Below are 25,481 nucleotides of genomic sequence, written 5' to 3' on the forward strand. Positions count from 1 at the left end.
ATGAACAGCATCTATCTGCTGAGCTTGCTGTAACCTTGCCAGAGGCAGCTGTTGGCAATACCCCACAGCAGCCTCTCCTGCCTTAACCTGTGGCCTGTTTTAATTTGCTAATACCACAAAACCAGAGTCCTGGCTTCAGTCAATAGCCAGTACAAAATCAGTTGAAAAAAGACAATTTTGTTTTTCTCCTTGTGGGAGCAAGCTTGTAGGATTTATGACTTTCAAATGTGCTCTTCCTTATTTAGAAGACAAAGTTGGAATGCTTAACAGGATATCTGAGATGTCCCATTTCTTGTTTTAATTTCAGTCTGAGACCAGAGTCCTGGATGCAGGTAGGTACCTTGCCTCTGACAGTAGTGAGCTGGTAGAAGAGAAAGGATTATGGTCCTGGCATAAAGGTCAACAATTTTATAAGATCTGTTTCATCCCTCTTTTACAACCCAGTCAAAATCAGCAGTTCACCTCAGCTCCCTGAAAGTAGCAGGCATCATAATGACAACCTGAGAAGATATAAAGGTCTGGGAGGAGCTGTTTTAGAGTAAGTCTGGACATATTCACACTGTAAGGTTCTGCCCTGTGTTTAGCAGAGATCTCCAGTTCCCCAGTCACTTTTGCAGTGTTATGTATCTGATGGGCCAGCCAGTTGTGCCTAAGTCACTTAGTCACTCTGAGATAGCAGATTCCTACAGATGGGCTTTATGAGAAACTATCTCTTGATCCATTTTGCATTCACATTGATCTCTCTGGGACTGCCCAGTTCAAGTGAGACAACTGGTGGCATTTGGAATAACCTGTGAATATCTCATGCCTCTCTCCTCCAGTCCTGTTTCAAGGGCTGGCCCTAAGAAGCTATAGGGTTTTAAACAGGACCTTCCACAACCCAGGACTACAAGATGACCAGCTTCTTGCAGACATCAAACATGTTGAAGGCTATCTAAGGACAAGATGAAAAGGGAGGCTCTGGACCATGATTTTATTTCAGGGATTTGTCTCCTGCTTGTTTTCCTCATCACTTCCTCCTTCCCCTTCAGAGGCAGCTCACAATAGACAGCCAAAGTCTCAAGGTTAAACCTTCACCAAAGTGAAGATCCAGGAGAACTCACATACTTTCATCAAACAAAAAACTAAACCAGGTTTACATGCTAGTAGAGATACTTAATCAATATGGCATATTTGCTTACCTTGTCCATATAAACAAAGAATAAAATGACTAATATCAGCTCAGCCAGGAGAATTATCAGCAAAACGATGAAAAACTAGAACAAAGAAAAAGAGACAGTGTACACACACTTGCCAAGTAGAGAGTAAACCTAGAGCTCCTAGAAACTATGAAGATGACAGGCTTTCTACCAGGTTGCAGGTTTCAGCCATGCTTTTGTCCTGCTCCTTTTGACTGCTGTGACAGCACACAGTCCTCGGAGTCACTTTCCTTCACACAGACTACAGGACAGATGCTAAATCCCTTAGTGCAAAGATGAATGCGCCGTGCCTCAGAAATGATTCCCTAGCAGATGGGCTTGAACCACACGTGACTGTGGAATAGTCATCATATTACTCAGCACTTCTATTCCCAACTCTGTATCTGAAATCTCTCTCTCCGCAGAGGCATCCCAAGTGTGAGTTCTAGTTGTTTCTCACTACTTTTCAGGCCAAGGAGGCATTTATTTTCATACCTTTATGCCCTAGTGGACTCCAGACAGGGATGGCACCTGACCCCAGACACTGGGGAAGAGAAGCAGTGCACAGCTAGCTCTTCAACTGGTAACTCATGACAGTCATGACAGTATAAAATTACTTTTGTAGAACCTCATAAGAATATACAATCTTTTTTAAAAAAATGAAGCTGGTGTTGCAGTTAGTGTGGATGAATCACATGGACTTCAATACTAATCTCTGTTTGCTTTTCTAACTGTACAACACACAAAACCAAGCAATCAGATAGGAAAAAACTAGGTGCATATTTTGCCTCCAGTTTAATTCTCTGAGGTGGTTTAAGGAATTCTGCCTAGCTGTTCCCCAATGCCATATAAGAGAGAGTTTTGCACAAGGAAAATCTGCTCCTTAATGTCACAGCATCTGGATTTGTAAACTGTGACTGAACTGGAACCCGTCTGCCTTGAAAGCCCTCCTCCCACCTTCTGCCACAATACCCCTCTCCTTGTAGGGGGGGGTCTCCTCTCCCCAGCATTTTTTTTTGGAGGGGAATATTTCTATCGGGGGGGGGTTTGTTATATATTCCCCCATATAACCTCCCATCATTATTCAGGGAAGCTAATGATGAAACCTTCTGGGTTTATGCAAGAGGAAAGATCCACACTGTGCTTTCTGAGACAGGTTCCCAACCTCTGTGCTTCAGTGCTGGTCAGAGAATTTCAAGGGTCAGACTATTTATTTTTTACTGATAAGGCCTGGCAGAGACCTTGACTTCTTAACTTTGGCTCAGATGGTTTCCACCATCCTCTGACAAAGGCCTTAGATAAAGGCAATGTAGAAAATAGCCATGAGAGGCTTTGGACAAAAATTTTTTTCAGTCAGTCCTTCCAACAGACGTTTCCAGAAGGGCTATCCAGGTTGATCCTACAGTTCATGCTTAACCATTCAGAAGTGACTGATAGCAATTTGCTTTGCTACCTAATACATTAGTGCACATAGTAACAAGGACACATTTGCTAATACACCATTGATATCACTGTAACCAAAGCTGTGGGATGTCATACTGCAAGCCTACAGAAGATTGAAAGCCAAGGGCAATGTCACAGTGAGCCACAAGACTATTTTGCTTAGGTCATTCAAATAAAATAATAACAAGGCAACAGCCACTGTTTTTAGTGTAAAGGAGTACTGATGTCTTACGCTCAACAGCAGGCACTTGTTTTCCTTGATAGCACCTAGGCAGCCCAGGAAGCCGGTCACCATGATCACTGTGCCAATGGCAATGACTAGGTTGGCAGCTGAAAGTGATGGGAAGCTGGGAGAAAACGTGGCGAAGTTCCCTTGTGACACTGACAGCCAGATGCCCACGCCCAGCAGACCACAGCCACATAACTGCAAAGAGACAAACAAAAGAAAGGTTTCACCGTTAACAGAAATGTCATTGTCTCCTTCCCCTGAAACTCTGAAAAGAAAGAATTTCACAAGCAAGGTCTCAGATAAATGTTCTGAAGTAATGCTCTCAGTGGCCTGATGTTGAAACAAAGTGAAATTAAATGTTTGTACTTAGACTTGGTCACATCACCTGTACTCATAATTCTATTTACAAGCCACTGGATGGCAGAATTCTCTTCTGAGAGACTTAGCACATGAAACCAGGGCTACCCACTGATGTCCCAACAGCAACCCAGAGCAATTTTTCTCTGTGAAAATAAAAAATATTATTTGAATGAATGCTCTGTTGCACTTATTTGTGCAGTCATCTGCAATGTCTCAGAGTATTCAGCCCTGTATTGCCTCATCCTACAGGAGGCAAAGAAGTCCTGAAGACATTTACAATCAAAAGCATAATTTCAGTAAATATTTGTCATAAAATGCCCAGTCACAGTACCCAGGTTGGGCTTAGTACAAGTTCTCATAGCTTTAGTGTTGATAGCCAGTGATCACAAAATGTCACCAAAATCAGATGTCTAGATAAATTATGTATAGGAAGCTCAAGCCTTATGCAAGATGCTCACAGGCATTCCCATGGGAAGCAGAGTAACAAATGCACTGGGTAACACAGAGGAAACATTCAGGAATCTTGTAAGGAGACTGGGAAGCACCTTTTCGTCCAAAACTCAACACACAGTAATTCCACAGAGTGGCTGGGGAGCTTTGCATCACCAGGTATGGATAAATGTCACAACATCTGTGTTCTATCACAGAGCTGGACACAGCTGCAACAGGAGTGTGAGTAGTGGGAGAAAGTCAAACACCAGCTATGCCTATGAAAAGACTGGTACAAAACACACACACATGCATGTGGCAGGGTAGGACTTTCATCTCTCCCTTCAAATTTGTCCTCTCCACTAAATGAGCTTGAATTGATTTCTCATTGCCTTTCATGAGATGTCAGCAAGGTCAGTGTGAACTTGGAGTAGTAAAGAGCTGTGGGGGGATGCAAAACAGAAGCCACCTGATCATATTCTGCTGTAGGACCCAGTGGACATGGCCACAGGTTCAAACTGTCTGCAGCTCATGGAATCAGCCATCCTACTGCTCCTGCTTTAAATTTCATCTACTCTGTCCTTGAATTGCTGCAGTTTTGGTGCCTCAAGCTCACTCAGGAATCCACCCTATAGTTCAGCTGTTTCCACCATTAGATGAAAACTGCAGGCAGGGGCTGAGAGTTTAATGGTTCAGGAGGTCAGGAACAGCTCTCACCACACAACATTCATTTAAAGTATTAAATGGCATTTCTAAGCTGCCAGGGCTGCCATTGCCATTAGCTGATGGCACTTTAATCAATGACTTCATGACACTCCACAGATGAGTCTGTAAATGTTTCCAAAGAAGTTTCTACCAAAGACCAAAATTTTTCAGTGTAACTTTCCATAAGATCCTGAATTCACACTTAAAAGGTCATTCACAAATATGTTCCTAGGACTTCCAAACTCTATTAAGTTCAGAAGTCACAGCCTTAGCTCAAGTGTTTTGAAAGAGTGCAATGAATTCTGGAATCATGAGGCCAAAAGCAATAGATCACTGCAGATAAACAAGGCGGTGGTAAGTGCAAGCTCAGGGAAAAAAGCTTACAGAGGAAGGACAAGTAGAGGACAAAAAGGAGTACACATGATTAATACAAAGCTCACCCCATAAAGAATGACACCTCAGAATGCAACATCAATTATGAGATCCTAGCAAAAGAAACAGAAGAAAGAAGCCCTAGCCAGCATCTCTTAACCATTTGAAAAAATCCTGCAGCACAATTCTTGAAAGAGATTTGGTCCAGAAGAGAAAGGTGGCCAGGAGATTACTTCAGAAGGTCCATGTTTATGTTTACTTATAAAAAGTCAGAAGCACCTAATTGCTTAAATAAGGGAAAGCAGAATAACACTGGAAGTTCAGATAACATAAAACATCAGGTGAGGGAGGGGTTGTTAAAGGCTGATCTATGCAACTGGGATTCTCTCGTGCCTGAAGAGTAAAAAGTCAGAGATTTGATAAAAGACATGACAACCTAAAAACTTCCACAAGGTGGCATCCCATACCAAATAGCACTAAAAGTTTAAGACAAATTTCATATTTCTTCTCTCCACAATTCCTCGAATTTTGTGCTTTCTTCTCTGTTTTCCTCTCTGCCATTCTACTGCACAGCAGTACTGCTGAAGCTAAAATTTATGCTTTAAACTTCAGGTCCCATGACAAATGTTTTTTTCACTCATGCTTCTTTAAAAAATCCCAAATAATTCCACTGACATGGGACTTAATTGCATACAACCATACCAACCAAAGCTGGCTAGGATTCTAGCAATAAAATACCTTTCACTGACATTTTATTCTATACCAGTCTCATTTTTTATACAATGTGAACACTACAAAAATGCTCTGACAAATATTTATTCTCACAGTTCTCACAGGATCCACCTCTTTCTGTTCAGAACAACTGAATCCTGGAGTGTGAAAGCAGCAAGAATATATCAAGTCATCTTATTAATTCCTTTTTCACCATATAATTAAATAATATATGCTGCTTGGTATTTAATTGGATGAGAGTGATGGCACTGACTTTCCTTCCCCAGAGAAATGGTTCAACAGAGTAATAAATTTCACTGGATTTTTTTTCCTCAAAAAATGTTGGCTCGTTTCCCTCTCATGATTAGAAATCATCATCCTCCAGGCAACCATCAAATCTCTCCTTCCCCTGCTGTTTATGTCACTGCAGAACACTATCATAAAGTCAGTCACTTTTACTTATAGGGCAATTTATCCAAGCTATGGTACACACATTTTGAGCTTAAAAGCAAAAGGAACACCAATGTTCCTCACAGGTTCTCCCACACTTTGAATTCACTTCACTACCTTAATGTCTATCTGTGTTCATCACTGTGTCCAGAAAACATAAAGAGTATCAAATACTTTGAGGAAATTAGAACTCCAGATAAATTTAGAGAGAAAGAAACCCCAAAACAAGCCTTTCCCTAACAAGTGCTATCACCAGAACAGGGAAGGAGCTCATTTATTTTATTCCTCATTTTTGAGCATTATATGAACTAATACAACAATACAAACTTTCACAATAGAGCACCATACCCAAGTTTAGCTGCCTTAACCATAAAAATGATACAGGAAGAGTTTACAAGACCCAGGAAAGGACAACACAGATGGCCAGATGTATGCCAAGACTGACATATTGTACAGAAGGCGATTGTGCACAGGATTATCTAGCCTGGGAGGAATTATTAGACAGGATGTGAATGAAATGTTCACAACTCTAGAGGTCAGTCAGAAAACCCAACAGCCTGTGTCTCAATCCTTTCCAATAACAGGAACAAGGGGAATATTAGCAAGCATTTGTAGTACATTTTGCTTCACACAACTGAGAAGTAAATTCATTAATTACGCCACAAGAATCAAACATTGTGCCCACAATTGCCAGTAAGGGCTAGATAATTTTTAATATTGGCAATAGCATTTGTGGTTTCTTAGCATGTACACAAATAATGACATTTCATGCTTCTCAGAGTAAGATCATGTGTGCAGAATCCAGCAAAACTACCAAGCGGCAACAAGCTGGGGTAAAGAAGGGGTAGGAAATGACATTCTGGTAATGTTTTTAATTGAATAATATTGATAGACTTGCCCTTGAAGTCACTGAACAGCATCAGAAAAAGGAAACTGATAAGGAAGGCACTACCAAGAGGAAAAGGGACGAGGCGATATTCTTGTTGACTTTTGCAGTTATTCCATCCCATGCAAAGAATGCTTGATGGAAAAGCTGCACAAATAGGTGTGTGAGAGAGAAAGAGTTTGTTCTTGACATCAGATCTTCTAGTGCTGCTTAAACACCAGGAGAGCTCTTAACACACTTGGAATAGAACAGAGACATTTAAAAACTAAATAATGAGAGACAACCACAAGGGACAAAAAGAAGCAAGTGTCTCAGTTTGTACTCCACCTCCAATAACATGCCCATGGCCATCTGTGGCCCAGTTACAGAGAGCAGAAAGCTCCAAGGAGATCTTGCCTGAAGCAAAAACGATACAATGAAAAATGCACTCTACAGCTTATATATGGCCCCATAAAATGGCAAAAAGCACAGGAGGTTTGTTACAAGGAAATACTGACAGCATGATTGCAAAAAAAAGTATCAGAGCTGGGAACTGATTTTAGGACAACTGCAGTGACAAAAAAGACACTCTGAATTAGGTTCTGAGGGACTTCTGTTGAAACAGAAAGTCAACAGGAAGATGACCTGCACCAAAAGGACAAGCATGAAGAAGCCATGAGGACAAGCAGAATGCACCACTAAAGCTTAGCACAGAAAGTGTCCAGGCGGCTCTCAAAACCCTCCCCTTTGTTGGGGTCTGCAACACTTTGGAAAAGCTGACAGTAATATTATCCTTCTGTTTGGTAAGTTCCACAGGATAAAGGTGACCTATCTCAAGTCTTCTTTTCAAGACAGAGATTTTCTACCATTTCTCTAACTGACTCTTTGACCAATGAGTGGGCAGATGAGGTAAGGAAGACAACGGCCCTTATAAAGCAGCAAAGTCTTCTCACTCTGATCCTGGGGTTTGGGGGTTTTTGTGTGTTTTGGGGGGGTTTTGAGTATTTTCCCCTCTCTTTCATTTATGGTATCTTAATGTATCACAGATCAGAATAACTGCTCTGGGAGGAGGCAGGGGTGAGAACTACATGGTTTCCACCACTTCAAAACACACTCCAGAACAGAGATTGGTTTTCTGCAAATTGACTTTTTGGATGCCAATTGCCAACTCTGGATTTGGGTGGTTAAACCATCTCTGGAAAGGGCTGGTGCTTAAAGGAGATTTTCAGGTAAGATTAGATAAATTTTCCTGCACTGTCTAGATAATCCACAGGATTAATCAAAACTGGGACTTAACAGCTGACAATCTCAGAGGTCTCTTGCAAAGCAAGATCATCTTCTAAATACGATCTAAAGTACTGCAAGGACACCAAAACCTGAGTTCTTCAGCCATATACTAGAAAATTAGAGCATGGAAGTAGGTGAACATACTCAAATAAAACCTACTTAGTGCTACTGCCAGAGCAATGTGGCAGATTTAAACTCCTCTACAACATTCCTATGAACTGAGCATTGATGGAAGACAAGGGAATCATTTTGATGTCTTCTTTGAGTCTAGTTCTGTAACAGCTGTACCGACAGCCTGTGTGTAATAGAAGGTACAGAGCTGGAATTTGTGCAAATGCTGAGTTTCCTTAATCCATCTGCCAGAGAAAGCATTTATTATCTTCCTAGAGTCACTCTCCCAAGCCGTACTCCTGGGATGGTCCTGACAAACTCAAATGAGGCATCAGCGACTGTGATCTTCTGTGGAGCAAGCAGAGGGAGAGCTATCCTGAGGAGCATTAAATTCTGACACTTTTATCAGTCTGTGTTTTTGAAATGTGTCCCAGAAGCCTTAAGATTTGGCTTGGATGCTCTTCCCTGGTCACTTTGGAGTCTTCAATAAAGGATGTGCTCTGTGAAAGGAAGTTGTAAGACCTGGGTTTGCTTTGTTTGTCAAGAACAGCCTAAACTTCTCTTTATTCAGTTGAAGGGCAGCTCAGGTACTTCAGGCTGCACTTTGGGAGAAACTTTCACTGAGAAATTAGTACAGCACTGGAAGAAGTTACCAAAAAGGTGTCAAAACTTCCAGTCACAGAAGTTTTCAATGCTTTGCTACAGGCAGTCATGGTTGACCTGAGCTAGCACTAGCAGCAGCACCACTTGGTATGACTTGAAGAGATTCCTGTCAAGCAACATTTCTATTATTTTATAATTTCCTCAGCTACCATGTTCTTCCTAATTTGTGAAAAATACAAAACCATGTCATTTCTAATGAACACATGAAATCTCTTTCCTGTGGAAGCCCTGTGGGGAGAGCTGTCTTGCCATGCTGGGGAATCAGCACACTTGTGTGTGTGTCTCCAATGCCTGCACATTTTATGGCAGGGAGTTGCCATTTTGTTTACATTTAACAAACACCATTGCTCTGCGATTAGCTGAACACAGCTGTAAAATGGACAGAACATTCTTTAATAAGATCTAATGGAATAAATAATTCAAATTATATATAATAAATATAAACAGTAAAAGGCTGTTTTGTTGTCCCCCATTTTATCAGACTGCAGAACAAGCCCTGACATGTCTGAAGTGAGGGAAGACTTCAAGAATGTGGAAGAGGAACAAAAGGATGATGGACATAGACACGCTGAGATGTGCCCAAGGGTTACAGACCCGGCCTACTGGGCCAATGCTGTTTAACCTCTTCATTAAGGACGATGGGACAGAGTGTCCCCTCAGCAAGTCTGTAGATAAACTCAAGTAGCTGACACAGCAGATGGCAGAGCTGCCCCTCAGAGACCTGGACTGGATGAAGAATCAGGCAGAGAGGATGTCTGAGGAAGTTCAACAAGGCGGAATGCAGAGTCCTGCACCTGGGGAGGAATGACCTTGTGCACCAGGACACACCAAGGCCTGAGAGGCTGGGAAGCAGCTCTCCAGTGGAGAGCCTGGAGTGCTGGTGAACAAGCTGATCAGAAGCCAGCAATGCAACCTCAAAGCAAAGAAGGCCTACAGCACCCAGGGCTGCACTGGGAAGAATGTGTCCGGCAGTTTTGAGTGCTGTCCTCTCCCCCTACTCAACACCAGTGAATCCAGCACAACTGGAATGCCATGTCCACTTCTGGGCTCCCCAATACAAGATGGACATTGGTGAACACCAGGAAGGGAAAGGAGCCTCCTAAGAGGCTGAGAGGGCTGGGACTGTTTGTCCACAAGAAGAGGAAGCTCAGGGGGTTCTTACTGACCTGTATAAATTCCTGATAAAAGGCACTGAAGAACAGGGAGCTGCTCTCCTCTTAGGAGGGCTCAGTGACAGGACAAGATGACCACAAAATTCGATGCAAGACTTGCAAGGGGGACCACACACTGAAGTAATGTTTCCAGAGCAGCTGAGGAGCTTCCATCTGTGGAGATATTCCAAACCTAACTAGACACTCTACAGTCTGTCTGTAGACTAGAGAGTCTCTACAGTCTCTGTTCTAGCTGACTCTACTCAAGCAATGGACAACAGATTATATGACCTCAACATGTCCCTTCCCACCTTTTCCATTATTCTGTTAAGAGATAAGCTCTCAGATATCAATTAATAGCTTTATTCCAGGGGTATTCTCAACTATGCACACATACCCATCCTTTTTTCCCCCTCCAGTACCCAGCATCCTCCTGAACAGGTAAGGAATAAACACACTCAATTATTCACAGCCTGTGTCCAAGACAAGCACAGCCCTGATTTTCTAATGATTGCCATTAATAATTTGGGGATAAGCACTTCATTCATGAAATTTCTAGGTGACAAATTGTCAGTATTTTAAACTAAGTGTAGAGAAATGTAGCAGTAGAAAGGAAACAAAGGATTAATTTAAAGGAACATAACTTGTAGAATGATATTCTCAAATACAGACTTCCTGCAAAATGATTTGGGAAAAACTGATGTAAAAAAGCAGTGTCAAAACAAATGAGGCATTACTTTGGACTGCAGTAGTTCTTCTCCCAGAACTTCACAGCTATCTTGAGTGGCATGCACAAAGCAAAAATCAACAAAACTCTCCCTGCCTGCAGGTGTGAAAGGTCAGATTGAGTTGTGCCAATGTCAGCATTATCATCTTTTTGTGTCTAAGTCACAATGCCCAAAGTGCAATTGGCAAAAAAGACTGAACATTTGAAGAGGATTCAGAGATGATGTATAAAGAAGGATTAAAATGTGTACAACACTGTTAAGTGATGGTTAAACTCAGAGGACAGGAAGGAGAATGGAGGCAGAACTTCAAAATTACTATTAGAAAAAAAAAATTAAACATTATACATCAACTTCCAAAACTCCTGAAATCAGAAGGACTGGCAGGGCCCTAACCACTTATTTGCTGTATGGAAAAACATCAAAGACAAAATAGAGTTCAAAAAGTCAAAGACAACATATCTAAAATCCAGAGAATACCTAATCTAGAAGAAGGAATTATGCAGTCACTCCACAGAGGAGAAATGACTGGAAGGATATTTAACAAAAAATCCATAAAGGCTGTAAATTTTTTAAAGGCTATAAAATTCATAGTGCCCAAAAAGGACTTGTGGTTCCTACAGAAACACTAACCTTATGCATGCATTAGAATGTGCAGTTACACTGTCCCTGATAACAGACTGACAATAATAGCTCATTTAAAATATAGTAACAAAGCATTATACATAATCTTCCATTAAACCATTTTCTCATTAGTAAGCATGGGGATAAGAGCTGAAAAATTCTCTAAGCAATTCACCATAATGAATGAGAATTCATCAGCCTAACAAAGCACTTCTGAGCATTAAGCCCTATTCCTAAACACACATAACTGAAAAGATATCTTTCAGAAATGCAAAGTTTGGGGATTAAACACAGTCTCTCTTTAATTCCTGCAAATGACCCTATCTACAGACTTCAAACTAAAAACAGGCAGCAAATTACAATGCTGTCTCTTAATGCACCACTTTTTAAAGCGGCTTGACAGGAGATGTAAGTTTAGGGCTTTTCCCTATGTAGTAACATTAATTACAAAATTGAAATCTGCAATTATTTTAAAATTACTTTATTTATTTTATTTTCCTATTTATTTCCATTAGAGGTAATTTCACTTGAAATGAAAATCCAATCTGAACACAAGCTGGACAGAGAGATCTCCTGAATTCATTGCTCCAGATCTGAATTCATTCAGATCTGAATGAGTGTGCAAAAACAAATGTGTGTTGGTATTTCATCCCATTAGACCCGCAGAACAGAGAGGGATCTGAATTTCACTCTCCCAATTATTAGAAAAAATTGAAGAATATTTACCTGCAATTACTAATCCCTCAAAAAGCATGACAAAGCAAAAAGATTTGTACATGTTAGCAACCATGATTTAGCTAATAGATTTGGTTTGCCTCATTATTAAAATATCTTTTCAAAATAATTTGATTCACTAGCGCTCAAGACTTTGAAAGCTAGAAGGAAACTTTTCAACAATTTTCATAGATGTCAACAGGAAGAAACAGTTTCACTAAGATAGTTTTCAGAGTAACAAACAGTCCGATTCCAGTATACAAACACCCCAAGGGAAATGCATCAGACAAGACCGGAAATCGTATTTTATTCTGTTGATAGTAGAGAGAAAAACAAACGTAATCATGATCAGTTGAGTTCCCTCAGTGCTCTAGTTTTTGAGCAACGACATTAAAGCCTTCTTAAAACAGAACTATGTGGCTGTTTAAAACTATATGCTAAATTCATTTGTTCTATATTTGCACAAATGCAGGAGCATGCGCCTGCAGTACTTTCTTCTGAGATGGAAGCCCCTATTACTTATTCACAGACACTTTCTGCCCAGCAAGGAGCACAGTCAGATTCTGGTCAATCCATCAAACATACATTTGCCATGCTTAGCACCCACTGGCATAACTCTATGGAATCTAGGCACCTCTGCTGGTCACATGTTGTTAATCTGTCTCCTTTTTCCTGAGCCAATTCTCCTGAAGCCGCTTTATCCGCTTTGTTTATTTTAACCACAGCTGCTTAATTCTACTATATCTCTTAATACCAAATAAAAGCAGCAGGAAACCGCCCCACCCCCAGGAAAAAATAAAAATCAGATCTTTGAAGGACTTGTGGTGAGGCAACAGTCAGTAATCCTCATCCAAATTTGTGTAACAGGACTGAGGACTTCTCCAGCCCCAAAGAAGTTACTGTGACTTAACATACCCTATTGAAGATGTACTACAAGCACAACCAAAAAACACTGTGCATCTCAAACACTTTGTTCTCCATCTGCTCAAAAAGAGCTTACACTACATTCTGCAAATCCACTTGTATCCTTCTCTTTCAGCTGTTGGAGGGACATATGAGAAAAGATGCAAGGGATCAGCGTGAAGAAACTATCTCCAGAAGTTCTTTGTAAACCAGTTCACTGTGTATGTGTGAAGTAAGCCTGGTAATTGTTGGACTATAAGCATTTTACTCTTGGTCAATTTGCATGTTAAAACAGCACAAAACTCTGGGGGATGCACTTCCCTCTTTAATTCACAACATCTGGCATCACTGACAACTGACAAAGGAGTAAAACCAACTTCCCATTTTACTTATTTCACATCAGATTGTAGCATGGCTTCCAGTTCCTAATAACCTTGTATTGCTTAAGCTGTCAGTAGAACAAGCACTACAACACTCAAATAAAATAGACAACAGGAGTGAAGTTAGGCAACAAGTTCTTTGCCCTCTGCACTGTCTGCTCTTCTTGAAAGTAAAGGTGAATTTTGTAATAGCAATGATAATAAATAGCAATAATAAATAAATAGGGAAATAGCAATGATAATAAAGGATAAACAGTTTTGCTCAGCACTCAGTAGGAAAAAAAATCACTAAGTCTATTAGATCAACCAGAGAAAAATAGTATTCCAACTAATTCAGGGCAGATTTACTATTTCTTTGGTAATATTTAAAGTTTTTCTATCTCTTTCTATTAATAGGTTCTATTTTGAAGCTACTACCAGGAAAATAACATCTCCTACTTATTGGTAAATACTCTGTCAAGAGGTATTACATTAAAAATATTTTATGTGTTATCCATCCATTGCCTGAGTCATCTCTATCTCATTACTTTCCAAGACGTAAAAATCCTCAGGCAAGTGAAACTTTTCACCTGCAGGTTGCTGGAAATACTGCAAGGCTGAGCCTCATTCTCTTCAGAGAGACCAACAAGGGTTGACATTATAAAGGGGCCAAATCAGACAAATAAAAAGGGGTAAGAGGGCAGCCATGTGCTACAGTGAGAAGAGTGAGAAGCACCACAGTAGGCAAATGACTCGTCAGTTAACTGAATCTCGCTTTTCCCTCCCATCCAGAGAGCTGTCTTAGGGAAAGGAAGAACCAGCCATCACACTGGCTCAAGAAGAAACATAAATATTCAGTAAGAAAATTCAGCCAGCTACAGATTTAACAAATGCCTTTGCTATCCCAAAACAAACATGGGACAGGGGCATTAGACCACTTAAATACAGATGCATGCTGTAAACTGTCTTTGAGTCGTGCATCACTTCCAAGAAAACACATTTTAAAAGCTTTCACTGACTTGTCTGGAAGAAGACTGAGGAATACTTATTGTGGAATAAGGAAAAAAAAAAGGAAATGTTCCAATTCATATCTATAATATTTTAACAATATGTTCATGCCAAACTCACTACAAGAAGAAGGAACCTGCAGAGATACAGATGTTGGAATGGTTGAGTGAAAGGAGTACGAGATCGGGTCTGATCCTGCTTTGTGTTGATTAACATCCATGGTCCAGCTACTACCAGGGTGAGAAAGAGATGGGGCTGTTTCATCACTATTATGTTTTGGTTTTTTTTCATATACCATGATGAAACAATCAGGGTATCAGAAGAGTTAGGAAAGAAGCCACTGTTGCCAGATAGGAGCTGTGATGTTATCTTGCTATCTGAAATGCTGGAAAATTAGACTGGGACAAAATGATGGTCTAGCAACCATCTGTAAATATCTCTGTAAACAGTTCTGGCAATTACTGTACCAAACAAATGAGTATTCATGGTGTTTATTTAGTCTTCTGACAGGCACTGCGAATAAAACAGCACAGTTTGTGATGCAGTGATTTCAAAAGAATTAGAAGGAGGTAAACCTAAACATCCTAGAAAAAGTGAGGGAAAGCAACTAGAACAAATAAGGAAGACAAACAAGGCCATATGCAAAGTGGAAGATAAGCTGTATCTCTTTTTACCACTGAGGAGGAAGCCAGACTGATGAGGAATTGGGTTAGCAAAGAAAAATCCAAGGCCATAAGGATTCACAACTAGCAAAATAACTTCATACACTGCCAGGAGGGGGCTCTGCAAGCAGTACACATGACAAGGACACCTGATGTCCTTGATGTCCAGAGAAGAGAGCAAAGAGTCACGGGCTTATCTGTAGTTTAGGCTGTCTTTTCCCCTACCACATGTTCAGTCTGCTAATATGACCAGTGGATGAAATATTTCAGGTGGCATTCTGTATTGAATGTGCCTTTGACAACCTAACTGAACCTGACGTGAAGCAGAGAAAATTCCATCCCACTGGAGTCCAGTTGCACTTTGCACTTTTGTCTTCCCAAAGACAAAAGCAATCTATATAAATGTACAGGAAATTGCTGGACCTTAGCAGAAATTTATAATTTAAAAAATATCTAAAAAGTATCTTAAATGAAATTAACTTGCTGTACAATCTGTGAAGTTACAGATCTTGATTTAAACTGTAACACATAAAATAATTTGGTTTCTGTAAGTTCTCTTCAGACCATATGTTCTCATTTTTGGGGCTGGATCAGGTTCACAAAAAACACTACCAGAAGTAAGGAAGACTAAGTGAGAGTGGTGCTGGCTCACCCTTCCCTCTCTTTTCAGTGAGCCAGCACTGATTTTCTGACAGCATTCCATGTGAACACGCTGACAAGACTGCAGTGCTCGCAGCTGGGAGGAACTGGAATTACAGAAGACAGTTCCATCCCGCTGCTCATGGGACGGACAGATCTGGCAGATCCATTTCTGCACAGATCAGAACAGGTACAGAGTTTTTGCACCAGCCAAACTGAGACGAGTAAATGCATTTTATTTTGCAAGTCAAATGAAATTCAGCAATCAACAGAGCAGATGATTGCCAGATCAGCAGCAGTAGCATGTAACAATTTCCCCTAACTTTTGTGTTGACAAGTGTTACAAAGTGTACTGAATGCTTTCTTGCTACCAGACACAGCAGCAAGTAAATTAATGAATGTTAACTGTGTTGAGGGAAATAAATCCTCAATAACTCATACTCACTTGACTATAGCTTTGCACTCAGAATTATTTTGTTTTACTTCGTGCTTTTACCTAAAACCAGAGCTGACTCCAGTTTGAAATACCCTGTCAACAACCAATGAAGATAACAAAAGGCACACTTCATTACAAAATGTATCAGGATAAAATTAAAAAAACTTTAGCCACAGCATCACACAGGACATCTCCCAGGCTCTTATCTCTGGTCTGCCATTTTCAAATATAGGAAAGCCAAAATAAACGTACAAAACAGCAGAAACAAAAGGCAAAAGCCCAATTTCATGATCACATTTTACTCAAGTACTGCTAACAACACACAGATACTAGCAACAGCATCACTATTTGAGAAAATCATTATCTAACTGCATCATATGCACACAGAAAAAGAAAAGCAGTATTCAAATTCTGTAAGGAAAAAAAATCCGTGCCCACAAACTTCGTCTGGGTATGATGCAGTGATATTACTCTTAAGGTGTCAAGTATTTCGTGCCAACACTGAAAATAGTTCCTATGTGTGATTCTTTCCACGTGCAGAAGAAAACTCCAGCAGTTCCTCAGACTGATTTATCCATTTTAGTTTACAGGAGGGAAATATGTCCTCAACAACTCATACTCACTTGACTGTGGCCTATAAAAAGCAAATGACTTTGCCACAGAAGATGTAATGAAATGTGGATTCCCTCAGATTTGTGACTTATGATTGGCATCTCAGCTTTCTGATCCATTGTGAACTAACCTCCGTTAATGCCTGCCCTCTTAGAGGGCATGTAGAACAATTTGCTCATGTGTGGATTCTCTGGCATCTAGTAAAGTTGGAGTTCATTCTGCAGGCTTTCTCTAAGGATCTGTATCCCCCACCCAATCACATCTTCAGTTTTATTTCTGTCCCTGCAGAATTCATTAAAATGTAAATTACGTTCTACTGAAAAAAACATAAGACTGTTAATGGAATTTCATCCATTGCATTATGCAGATATCCAAAATAGACAACCACTTTGAGTGGTATGATATACAGTGAAAGTTATCCCCAAAGGTCATCTCTAGATGCACTAGGTTTGATTTTTTTCTTATCCCAGGTGATATTTGTTTGCAGTTTGGACACATGCTTGATTAAAAAACTTAACAGATGGAAGGAATTAAATCCTTCAAATATGGCCTAAAAATATCTCCCGTTTCCCTACCTCTAATTCTTTATTCACAAGTTAACTGCCCCTAAGCACTTTTTCCTTCCATCTCTGTAGGTCATCTGTAAGTAATTTCTCACGAAAAAAAAAATTAGGTACAGAGTAGGCCATACTCTCCAGTAATCTCTGACTTGTCTGTCTCTAAGACCAAGCTACCAGACACTTATTCTGGTGTCAGAAATACTTAATGATTAACCACTAAGAAGAAAACCAACAAAATACAGTCACAGACAATGAATGACCCCCCTATTTTAAATATATTTATTCCAAAAAAGGATTCATTGCCCTTCTTGTCATCCAAATTTGTTATGAAAAAAAATTAACTGGTAAGAACATCTCTAGCCTAACTGCAATGTTACATTACTTCAGTTTTCACCAAAGTCAACTGCAAGCTATGCATTAGTTGGCAAGCTATGCATGCATTCTGTAGCTATGGGATTATCTAGATTCATACCCACTAAATGGCAAATGTGTCTTCATATTTTCAAACTCTAATAATGAAACTCAAATGAAACTATCTGGTTACAAAAATTTTATCCATGATGAAGAGAAATACACGTTTTCAGGTTATTCCTCATCAAAAGCCTAACTTCCCTGAAGATTAATTTCTACATTTATGGTAGTATTGCTTTTGAGTGGGAGCTGACTCAAGGACTAAACCCAAAGGTATAAACAAACTTCTGTAAGAAGTCTCACGCCACTGCATGGAAACCTTCAGCAATTTACACAGGAGACCTCAATTCACGTCCCTACTGTTGGCAAAACAGTTAGAATTTCCTTATCTTATAATTTTATGTATTTCCTAAGGCACTTTAAAGTCTCATCATCCTGGGCTGCCTGTATAAATATGCACACTTTCAGAAAAAGATGCATGGCAGTGAGAAGTGGTGCTCTTTTTGGATATACACCATGTGGGTAACAGCATCCTACACAGCCCACAAGCAGAGACAGAGGTCATTCACACACACAAGTTTTGTTGTCTCAAAAGTTGTGGCATAAAACTGCAAAGCTGTATTGCCAAACATGGATCAGGTGGAACTAGAATCGGAACATACCCTGCTTCAGAACGCATGATGACTTGGATCATTAGAAGTACCTGTATTCCACCTGCATTCCATATGTTTACAAGTAACACGACTCATGGAGATAGAAATAATCCTAGTTCACTTCTAATGGGATGAGACTTTGTGTAAAAAAATTATAAATTGCATTTGGAGTCTCATAACCATCTTTTCATTTTTCTCCATCAATCTGGACACTATATATAAATTAGCCATTAATAAGAACAAAGATTATTGCATGTAAGCAGTGTGGCTTAAGTGAGTCAAAAGCCTTCTATTACTTCTGAAATACAAGATTCCCCATCTGGAAGATTAGAAAATAACACTTCTATACCCTACAGAGGTATCTTCTTTCTCTAATTAAAACATCCTTATGAGGAAAAGCAAACAATTGAAGCACCAGAATAAATCACAGGGAAAAGCTTGGGAATAAAAAGAGAATACACAGAGTATGAAATACAAACAACATTTCCATCTTATTATCCCACATACTGCACTTTTTTGTGAATTTTTTCTCCTGTTTGTGTGGTCCTTTTGTAGCATCTACAAACTTCAAGCAGAGAATGCCTCAAGAGCTAAGCTATACCTATTTTTAGTTCTGCCAGTTACCTTCATGGGCTTGGGAATCAAAGGACCACTCCTCACTAAGAATAATTTTTGAGTGGCAGTCTTTCACTCCCTGGATTTTCTTGACGCTCCTCTTCTCAGTGCCATTTTGTGTTTCATTATTTTGGCCCATTGTCTCCATGGCTAAACTAATGTTCAACCCTAGTTATTGAAAGCCATTCAAGCAAGCTACTTCTTTAATACTAATGATGGTTTTGCTGGCTTTATAAGGACAGATACAGGCAAGCCATGTGGATGCCTGAACCTGTGGAGCCATGAAAAGTCTAAAAAGTCTAAAATAGAGAAAATAGAAATACAGGCTCCTAAATCCATATGTGGATATCTTTGTGATTTTAAAGGAAAGAATACTCTTCATCAAAATGATTTTTTTTTCATTTTTCTTGAGAAAAACCCAAACTATTTCAGCTTTGAAATAAAATTATTCTAAGCCTGAACCCATCACCACCATTTTCCCTCTGATGTGTATTTTTTCTCAGAATGATGTTTCTTCTTTATGAAGCCAGTGGGAATGCATGGCTGTACACAGCCTCCAAAAACAGCCAGTCTTTTTCCCAGAAGAGCTGAGTTTACTGCTGTGAAGGAAGTATGCTTGTCTTTACTGGCTGCCACAGGATACCTCAGTGTGCATGTAACAGGACTAGTGGATTCTCTGGAAGGTGACAATTCATAACACCCACTATGTGGAAATGTGTTTGTTTATACAGCTCTGCATGATAACAGATGATGGAGCTGTCAACATCAGTCTGAATATTTGATGTCTTATGGTAGATAACGTTCTATGCTTTTAGTGATTGACTTGCATAGCACCAATTCAGCTGTCCAGAAATGGCAACTTCCAAAATCAGAGGTCCGCTGATGTTCAGCTTCTCACAATTTTGTCCCTGGTCTTCCTTTCAAGCCTGGTATACCTGGAATGTCCTTTCCCACATGGGTTTGCCAAGTCATCAGTCTTTATGCATTAAAGCCCATCTGGAGGGACCTTGAGTTGTGCTGAGACTACTCATTTACTATATTTAGACCTGAGAATTATCTGTGATTATGTGCAGACAACATACTCAAAATGGCACAAAGATGAATCACAGAATCACAGACCAGTTGAGGTTGGAAGGGACCTTTGAAGGTCACTGGACCAACCCCACTGTTTAAACAGGGGCACCTAGAATCAGTTGCCCAGGACCATGTCCAGGTGGACACTGAATATCTTCAATGACAAAGAATTCACAACTTCAGGCAACTTGTTTGCCCTCACAGTAAAATAAGTGTTTCCTGGTGCTCAGGTTTTGCCTGTTGCCTCTTGTACTGTCACAGGTCATCACTGAAAAAAAACTTGGCTTGGTTTTCTTTACACCCTCCTGTCAAGTATTTGCATACGTTACTTGGATCCCCCTCTTCTCCAGGCTGAACACTCCTGGCTCAGTCAGCCTTCCCTCACAGGAGAGATACTTCATCATCTTAGTGGCCCACTGACTCATTCCATTATGTCCACGTCTCTCTGGTACTGGAAGCCCAGAACTCCAGCTGTGGCTTCACCAGTGGTGGATAAAGGCGAAGGGTCACCTTTCCTTAACCTGCTTGGAACACTCCCAGTGTTGGCCTTTGCAGCAAGGACACATTGCTGGCTCCTGTTCAATCTGGTATCCACCAGAATTCCCAAGTCTTTCTGCCAAGCTGCTTTCCAGCCAGGTGGCCCCAGCACACAGTGGTTGTTCCTCCCCGCTTTGCATCTTCCCTTGCTGAACTTCATGAGTTTCCTGTCAGCCCATGAAAACCAGCTCCACATCATGTTTATATTTTGGTTAAAGCAGAAGGAACTCACCTGAAACTAAACTGGGCCTCTCTGTAGCCAAAAACTGTGAGATGCTAAATTTTGAGCTAAACAGTAAAAGCTACCAAAAAGGCCCTAAGCAACTTGTTCTTCCTGCAAGGACACACCAAGATAGGTCTGTCACTCACATGCCACTACTTTAATAGTTTATGCAGCCCATGAAGAGTTCACAATCTGGCAAGCATAGGAAGGTAGAAGATGGAAAGAAGAGTAGCCAGGAGCCACATGTGAAAGCATAAGCAACACATAACATCTCCAAATCTGTAAGAGTGGCAGCATTTAAACAAACAGAAAAAAGCAGTTCTACTTATATCAGAGGGATGTGTCATCAAACACATTTGCTGGGACTGGTTAGCTTCTTACAGAGTCAAGATATCCTGTTATCACATGTGAATCTTGAGTTTTCTTTACCAGATCTGTAGAATTCATCATAAAGCTCCAGTTGCTGACTGTAAATCTGTGCAGTGAAATCTGCCTGCATTGTGATGCTTGTAATGATAAAATCATTCTGGGGTAATTTTCTTATATGATATCTCAGTACTGACTTGCCTTACACAAGGTATCTGACTGGCAAATAAAGGTAATCCTAAACTGCAGGCTGTGCTATAGATTTCAATACAAATATGGGTTACATGAACACATTGACTAAAATAATCTCCCAGCAGAGAGACAGCCGCGGGATTTTGACCTTTCCAGTCTCTATCCAAAAAGCTTTCAAAAAATACTTCCCATTCCACAAGTAGAAATAGCCTTTGCTTTAGCTGGAATACCCAAAATGGCAGTCCTTGCTCACCTATCTTCCTATATGCATCCATCTTTTTTACCACATGCATCAAAGAGAAGCTGGAGTGCCTTCTGATATTGTTGCCATTGTGAAATATATCCAGCAAGACCCTAAAGTCAGGAAAGATGAATCTAACTCCCAAAATGTCTTCATATATGCTGACATGTTTCTCCTTTTGTTTCTCCTCCTAATTTCTCCTGAATTATCCTCTGACTTCAGACACACCACAAGAATACAGAACCCTGTGCAGTGATTGCTTTGCTGCTCCCAATGCATCCTCACTGAGGCTTGAGCCCTGTGCCTTGCCCTCTTGAGCTCCTAGCTCATTTCTATAGAAATTAGATTACACTTGAACACACCTCTTAACTACAAAATGGAAGGCAATAAAAATTTAAAAAAAAAAAAGAAAATGGTGCTAGATTGTGACTAGCCCTCTACTCCTGCATAGAGTCAGACAGCATTTTTTCGCAAGCTACCTGATATTTAAGTTTACTGTTTGCATTTGCAGGGTTCAAGAAAAAAAGTGATCCCTGTAACAGCAACTAACATCATCTCCCACAGATTAGCATGCTCTTGTATGACTTAGCATCACCCTGGATTCACATCTACCTTGCATTTTCAAGCCAGTTCAGCCACATGCAAGAGGCACAACTCTTGTCTGTCCATCTGCTTTAGGAGAGAGATGAATGTGGATCAGCGTGCTCAACTGTTTGAAAAGTCTGTAAACTGAATATCAAGTGGGAACAAGAGCAAAAGGACAATACATGTTAACAAGACTCACAGATCTTCAGTCATGAAATCCAGTTTTGTCTACTCTGAACAGAAAACTATGAACAGACATGCACTGGAGCAGTGACAGCTGGAAGAAAACCTCACCACTCTCCCCAGATGTAGAAAAGGAACATTTTGCTCCTTCTATCAGGAACCTTTGGAATTGACCTCTGGTCCCAAAAATGCTTCTCTAATGGGTCAGGGTAAATGCAGATTCATTTAAGCCACAGATATTTAAATCATCAGCTTCTATCATCATTTAAACTGAACAAAACTTCAAATAAGTCATGCATTTTAACCTGCATTGCTTTTGTACCCTTTATTCAGCTTCTTTCTATAGATAATTAATGCATCTTTTTGTAAGGCCAGAAGAGCATCTGTTCCTATACACTGAATCATCTTTTGCTGGTAACTGAATTTTGGTAGAAATTGGCACTCAATCAAAAGCCACACTAGAACATTTCAAAACTATACACTATTAGTTTCAAAGTACTGTGTTTAATGTGCTGTATGAATAAGAAATGGGGATGGTTTCTTATCAAGAAATCATCATAGTTTTCATTTTAAATGGATTTATTTAACAGTGGCAGTGTTACCTGTAGTTAAAGAACTGAATATTTCTCATGACCAAACTGTAAAAATGTAGAAACTGTCACTCTTAAATGCTTTTACCTCATTCTCTACATGCTCAAAAATAGAAGGCAAGTCTGCTTGCTTTTTCAGCTGCCAGTTTTTCAATACTAAATAAAATAGGTGTTGAGAAGAACCAAAGGAATAATCTGAAATGAAAGTTACTGCTGCTTTAGGTTTTCAAAAACTGGTTTAGTCTTTCAGCAAGCATTGCTTCCAGCTGCTAAGTCTTCCACCAGTTTTTCCCTTGCCTTCTTTGCAGAAATTGCCAGGAAGTATCCATTCCTTGTATGTTTTTATTTAACTTGTATTTTCAGAGATTACAGTCATTAAATGTGTTGCAAAGATTTGGAATGGGGTTAGTTTTTCAAAAGAAGGTAAGCAGACTTGAATTAAATGGTATCTTTTTTCTCTCCACTAGCTTAGAACGCTAATTAACAAGTAGCAAAAATCAGAGAGGACTCTCTTGGCACACCATGAAGGAATTCTAGTCATTCTTTATGTTGCATTTATTCAAGTCCTTTGCCTTTTCAAAAATAAAAACTATTTTCATTTTCCTATTCATTAAAAAAAAAAAAAACCATCTCCAGTAGGAGCTGTGCTGGAAGGGCACAAAGATAACAGAGCAGATGCTGTAAGGATTCACACTGCAGTAGCAATGGAACAATATCTCTTCATGCCATGGTCAAAATAGCAGCATGAAATGTGTGTCACATGCAAATTCACCCTGCTATAACAAACGAGGAACAATATTTCCATAAAAAGCAGCAACCTGGGAGTAGCAGTAGAGGCATTAGTCCATGCTGGTTCTTTAGACACTGTGGTCTGTTAGGCTGCTCCCTCACTGCCAGAATAGCACTGTTTCAGTTTGCTCAGATATTTTCGTCCCAGGTATAACTGTGAGGATTTTGCAGTCCTACCTCACAAATTCCTGTCTGTCCCTAGTAATATGAACTGCTGAGGTGAGGTCACATAAGGGACAGAAAAGCTTGTACTGCCTAGTGAGAACAAAGGTAATGAAATAGATAATATTTTGCCTAAAATGTTAGATCCGTAATCATTGTTTTATGTATAATTTTACTAGTCAAGGGATCTCACTTGCTTAACTTACATGTCTGACGTTAAAGGACTGGCTGTGGCCATAAGGAGCAGTTTAAAAGCTGGGATGACAGGTATAGTCAGGAACAGAAGGAGAAGAAGAGGGAAAACTCCAACTGATTGTTCCATTATGCCATTTTTAACCAAAAGAACACTGAAGGTTGTAATCACTCAGCATGTGTGAAAAGAAAAACAGGGCATATAGATGAAAGACTCTGTGAGTTTTTTCAAATAAAGAAAAATAATCAAAGCTGCATAAATAAAATTTCTATACCTAGCATTACTTAATAGAAAAGACACTTACTTGTTTTACAACATTAATGGATGGTGTAAAACAATAATTCCTACAGTTTATTAATATGAAGTTGTAAATTTACTTCACTTTTTTTTTTTTTTTGTGGAATGTTTCCTGGATGTACACATTATTGATCCTGAGATGCACCACTTCTTTCCCCCTCCAAAAAAATGATATCAGAATCACTCTGGCATTATGTCCAGTACATTTTAGACACTAAATGATACCTCTGTGATGACCTCTAACACTTTTCTTCCCCTGGTCTATTTCTCTAAAAGTAGGTAGGGTAAGGCTTGCACCATCCTTAGCACTGAGAGAATGAGAGCAATTTCCCTTTACACAGTTTAAAATAGAAATACAAACCTTGCCAGAATGATTTGAAAGCACTGGCAGATGGATAAAATATTTCTAAATCTGCATCGTGTAACATTTGGCAGCTAGCATGAGTACTGAACAGCTGACTTTTATGCAATGACATTATTAATTATATCTTCCTTGCCAAACAAGCACCGTAACTGAGCCTTTGCAGCAGTGGGTCATTAGGCAGCTCATGCATGTCTGCTGAGCTGCTCATACGGTGAGAGATGGAGCTGCCCTGTCCCAGGCCTACTAAAAACATCAGCCAAGCTCCCATCTGATTGCAAGAGCTCCTATATATGGGCCAAAGACAGCGCAGCAAGCAGAAGGCGGTGTGTTCCGCCCGTGTTGTTAGATGTGGGACAACAGCCATTCCCAACATCACTCCTGGCTTGCCAAGACCACCAACAGCGCAAGACAGTCATTCATGCCTACTGACTAATTTGCATAAAATTTGCTTGCAGGCTGAAATATCTTCATTTTGGACATTTTCCATTCAAGTGGTTCTTGTTGGTTTGTTGGTTTTGTTTTTTTTTTTTTTTTTAAACTGGAATCTGCAGAAGCATCTCAAAAGCCCGTGTATGCCTGCAGGCATATATTAACTGAGCTCAGATTTGCAGTGTGCAAAACTAACTCAATGAAAAGCCAGCTCTTGTTTCAGGAAACAGAAGAGCTGACAGAAGCCATCATGTCTCTAATCCTAACTGCCTTAAGCCTCAATTTTGTGCAAAAACCATGATCCGTCTCACTTCAAGCCAACATAAGAAATATTGGATAGATGTATTAGATCAATATATAAGTGTCTGCAGCACTTGTAAT

General features: G+C 39.9%; 1 protein-coding gene across 4 annotated transcripts in view; it reads right to left on the bottom strand.

Moving 5' to 3' along the window:
- TSPAN9 (tetraspanin 9) overlaps positions 1-25,481 on the bottom strand; it is a 168,839-nt gene that overhangs the window by 6,300 nt on the left and 137,058 nt on the right. For all 4 annotated transcript variants that reach the window (XM_059491366.1, XM_059491353.1, XM_059491368.1 and 1 more), the window contains 2 exons: positions 2,854-3,045; positions 1,182-1,256 (listed from right to left, as the gene is read on the bottom strand). In XM_059491366.1, coding sequence (XP_059347349.1) covers positions 1,182-1,256; positions 2,854-3,045 — 267 coding nt within the window. The remainder of the gene's footprint in view (positions 1-1,181; positions 1,257-2,853; positions 3,046-25,481) is intronic.

This window comes from Ammospiza nelsoni, chromosome 2, assembly GCF_027579445.1.
Source record: "Ammospiza nelsoni isolate bAmmNel1 chromosome 2, bAmmNel1.pri, whole genome shotgun sequence".
Taxonomy (NCBI): domain Eukaryota; kingdom Metazoa; phylum Chordata; class Aves; order Passeriformes; family Passerellidae; genus Ammospiza; species Ammospiza nelsoni.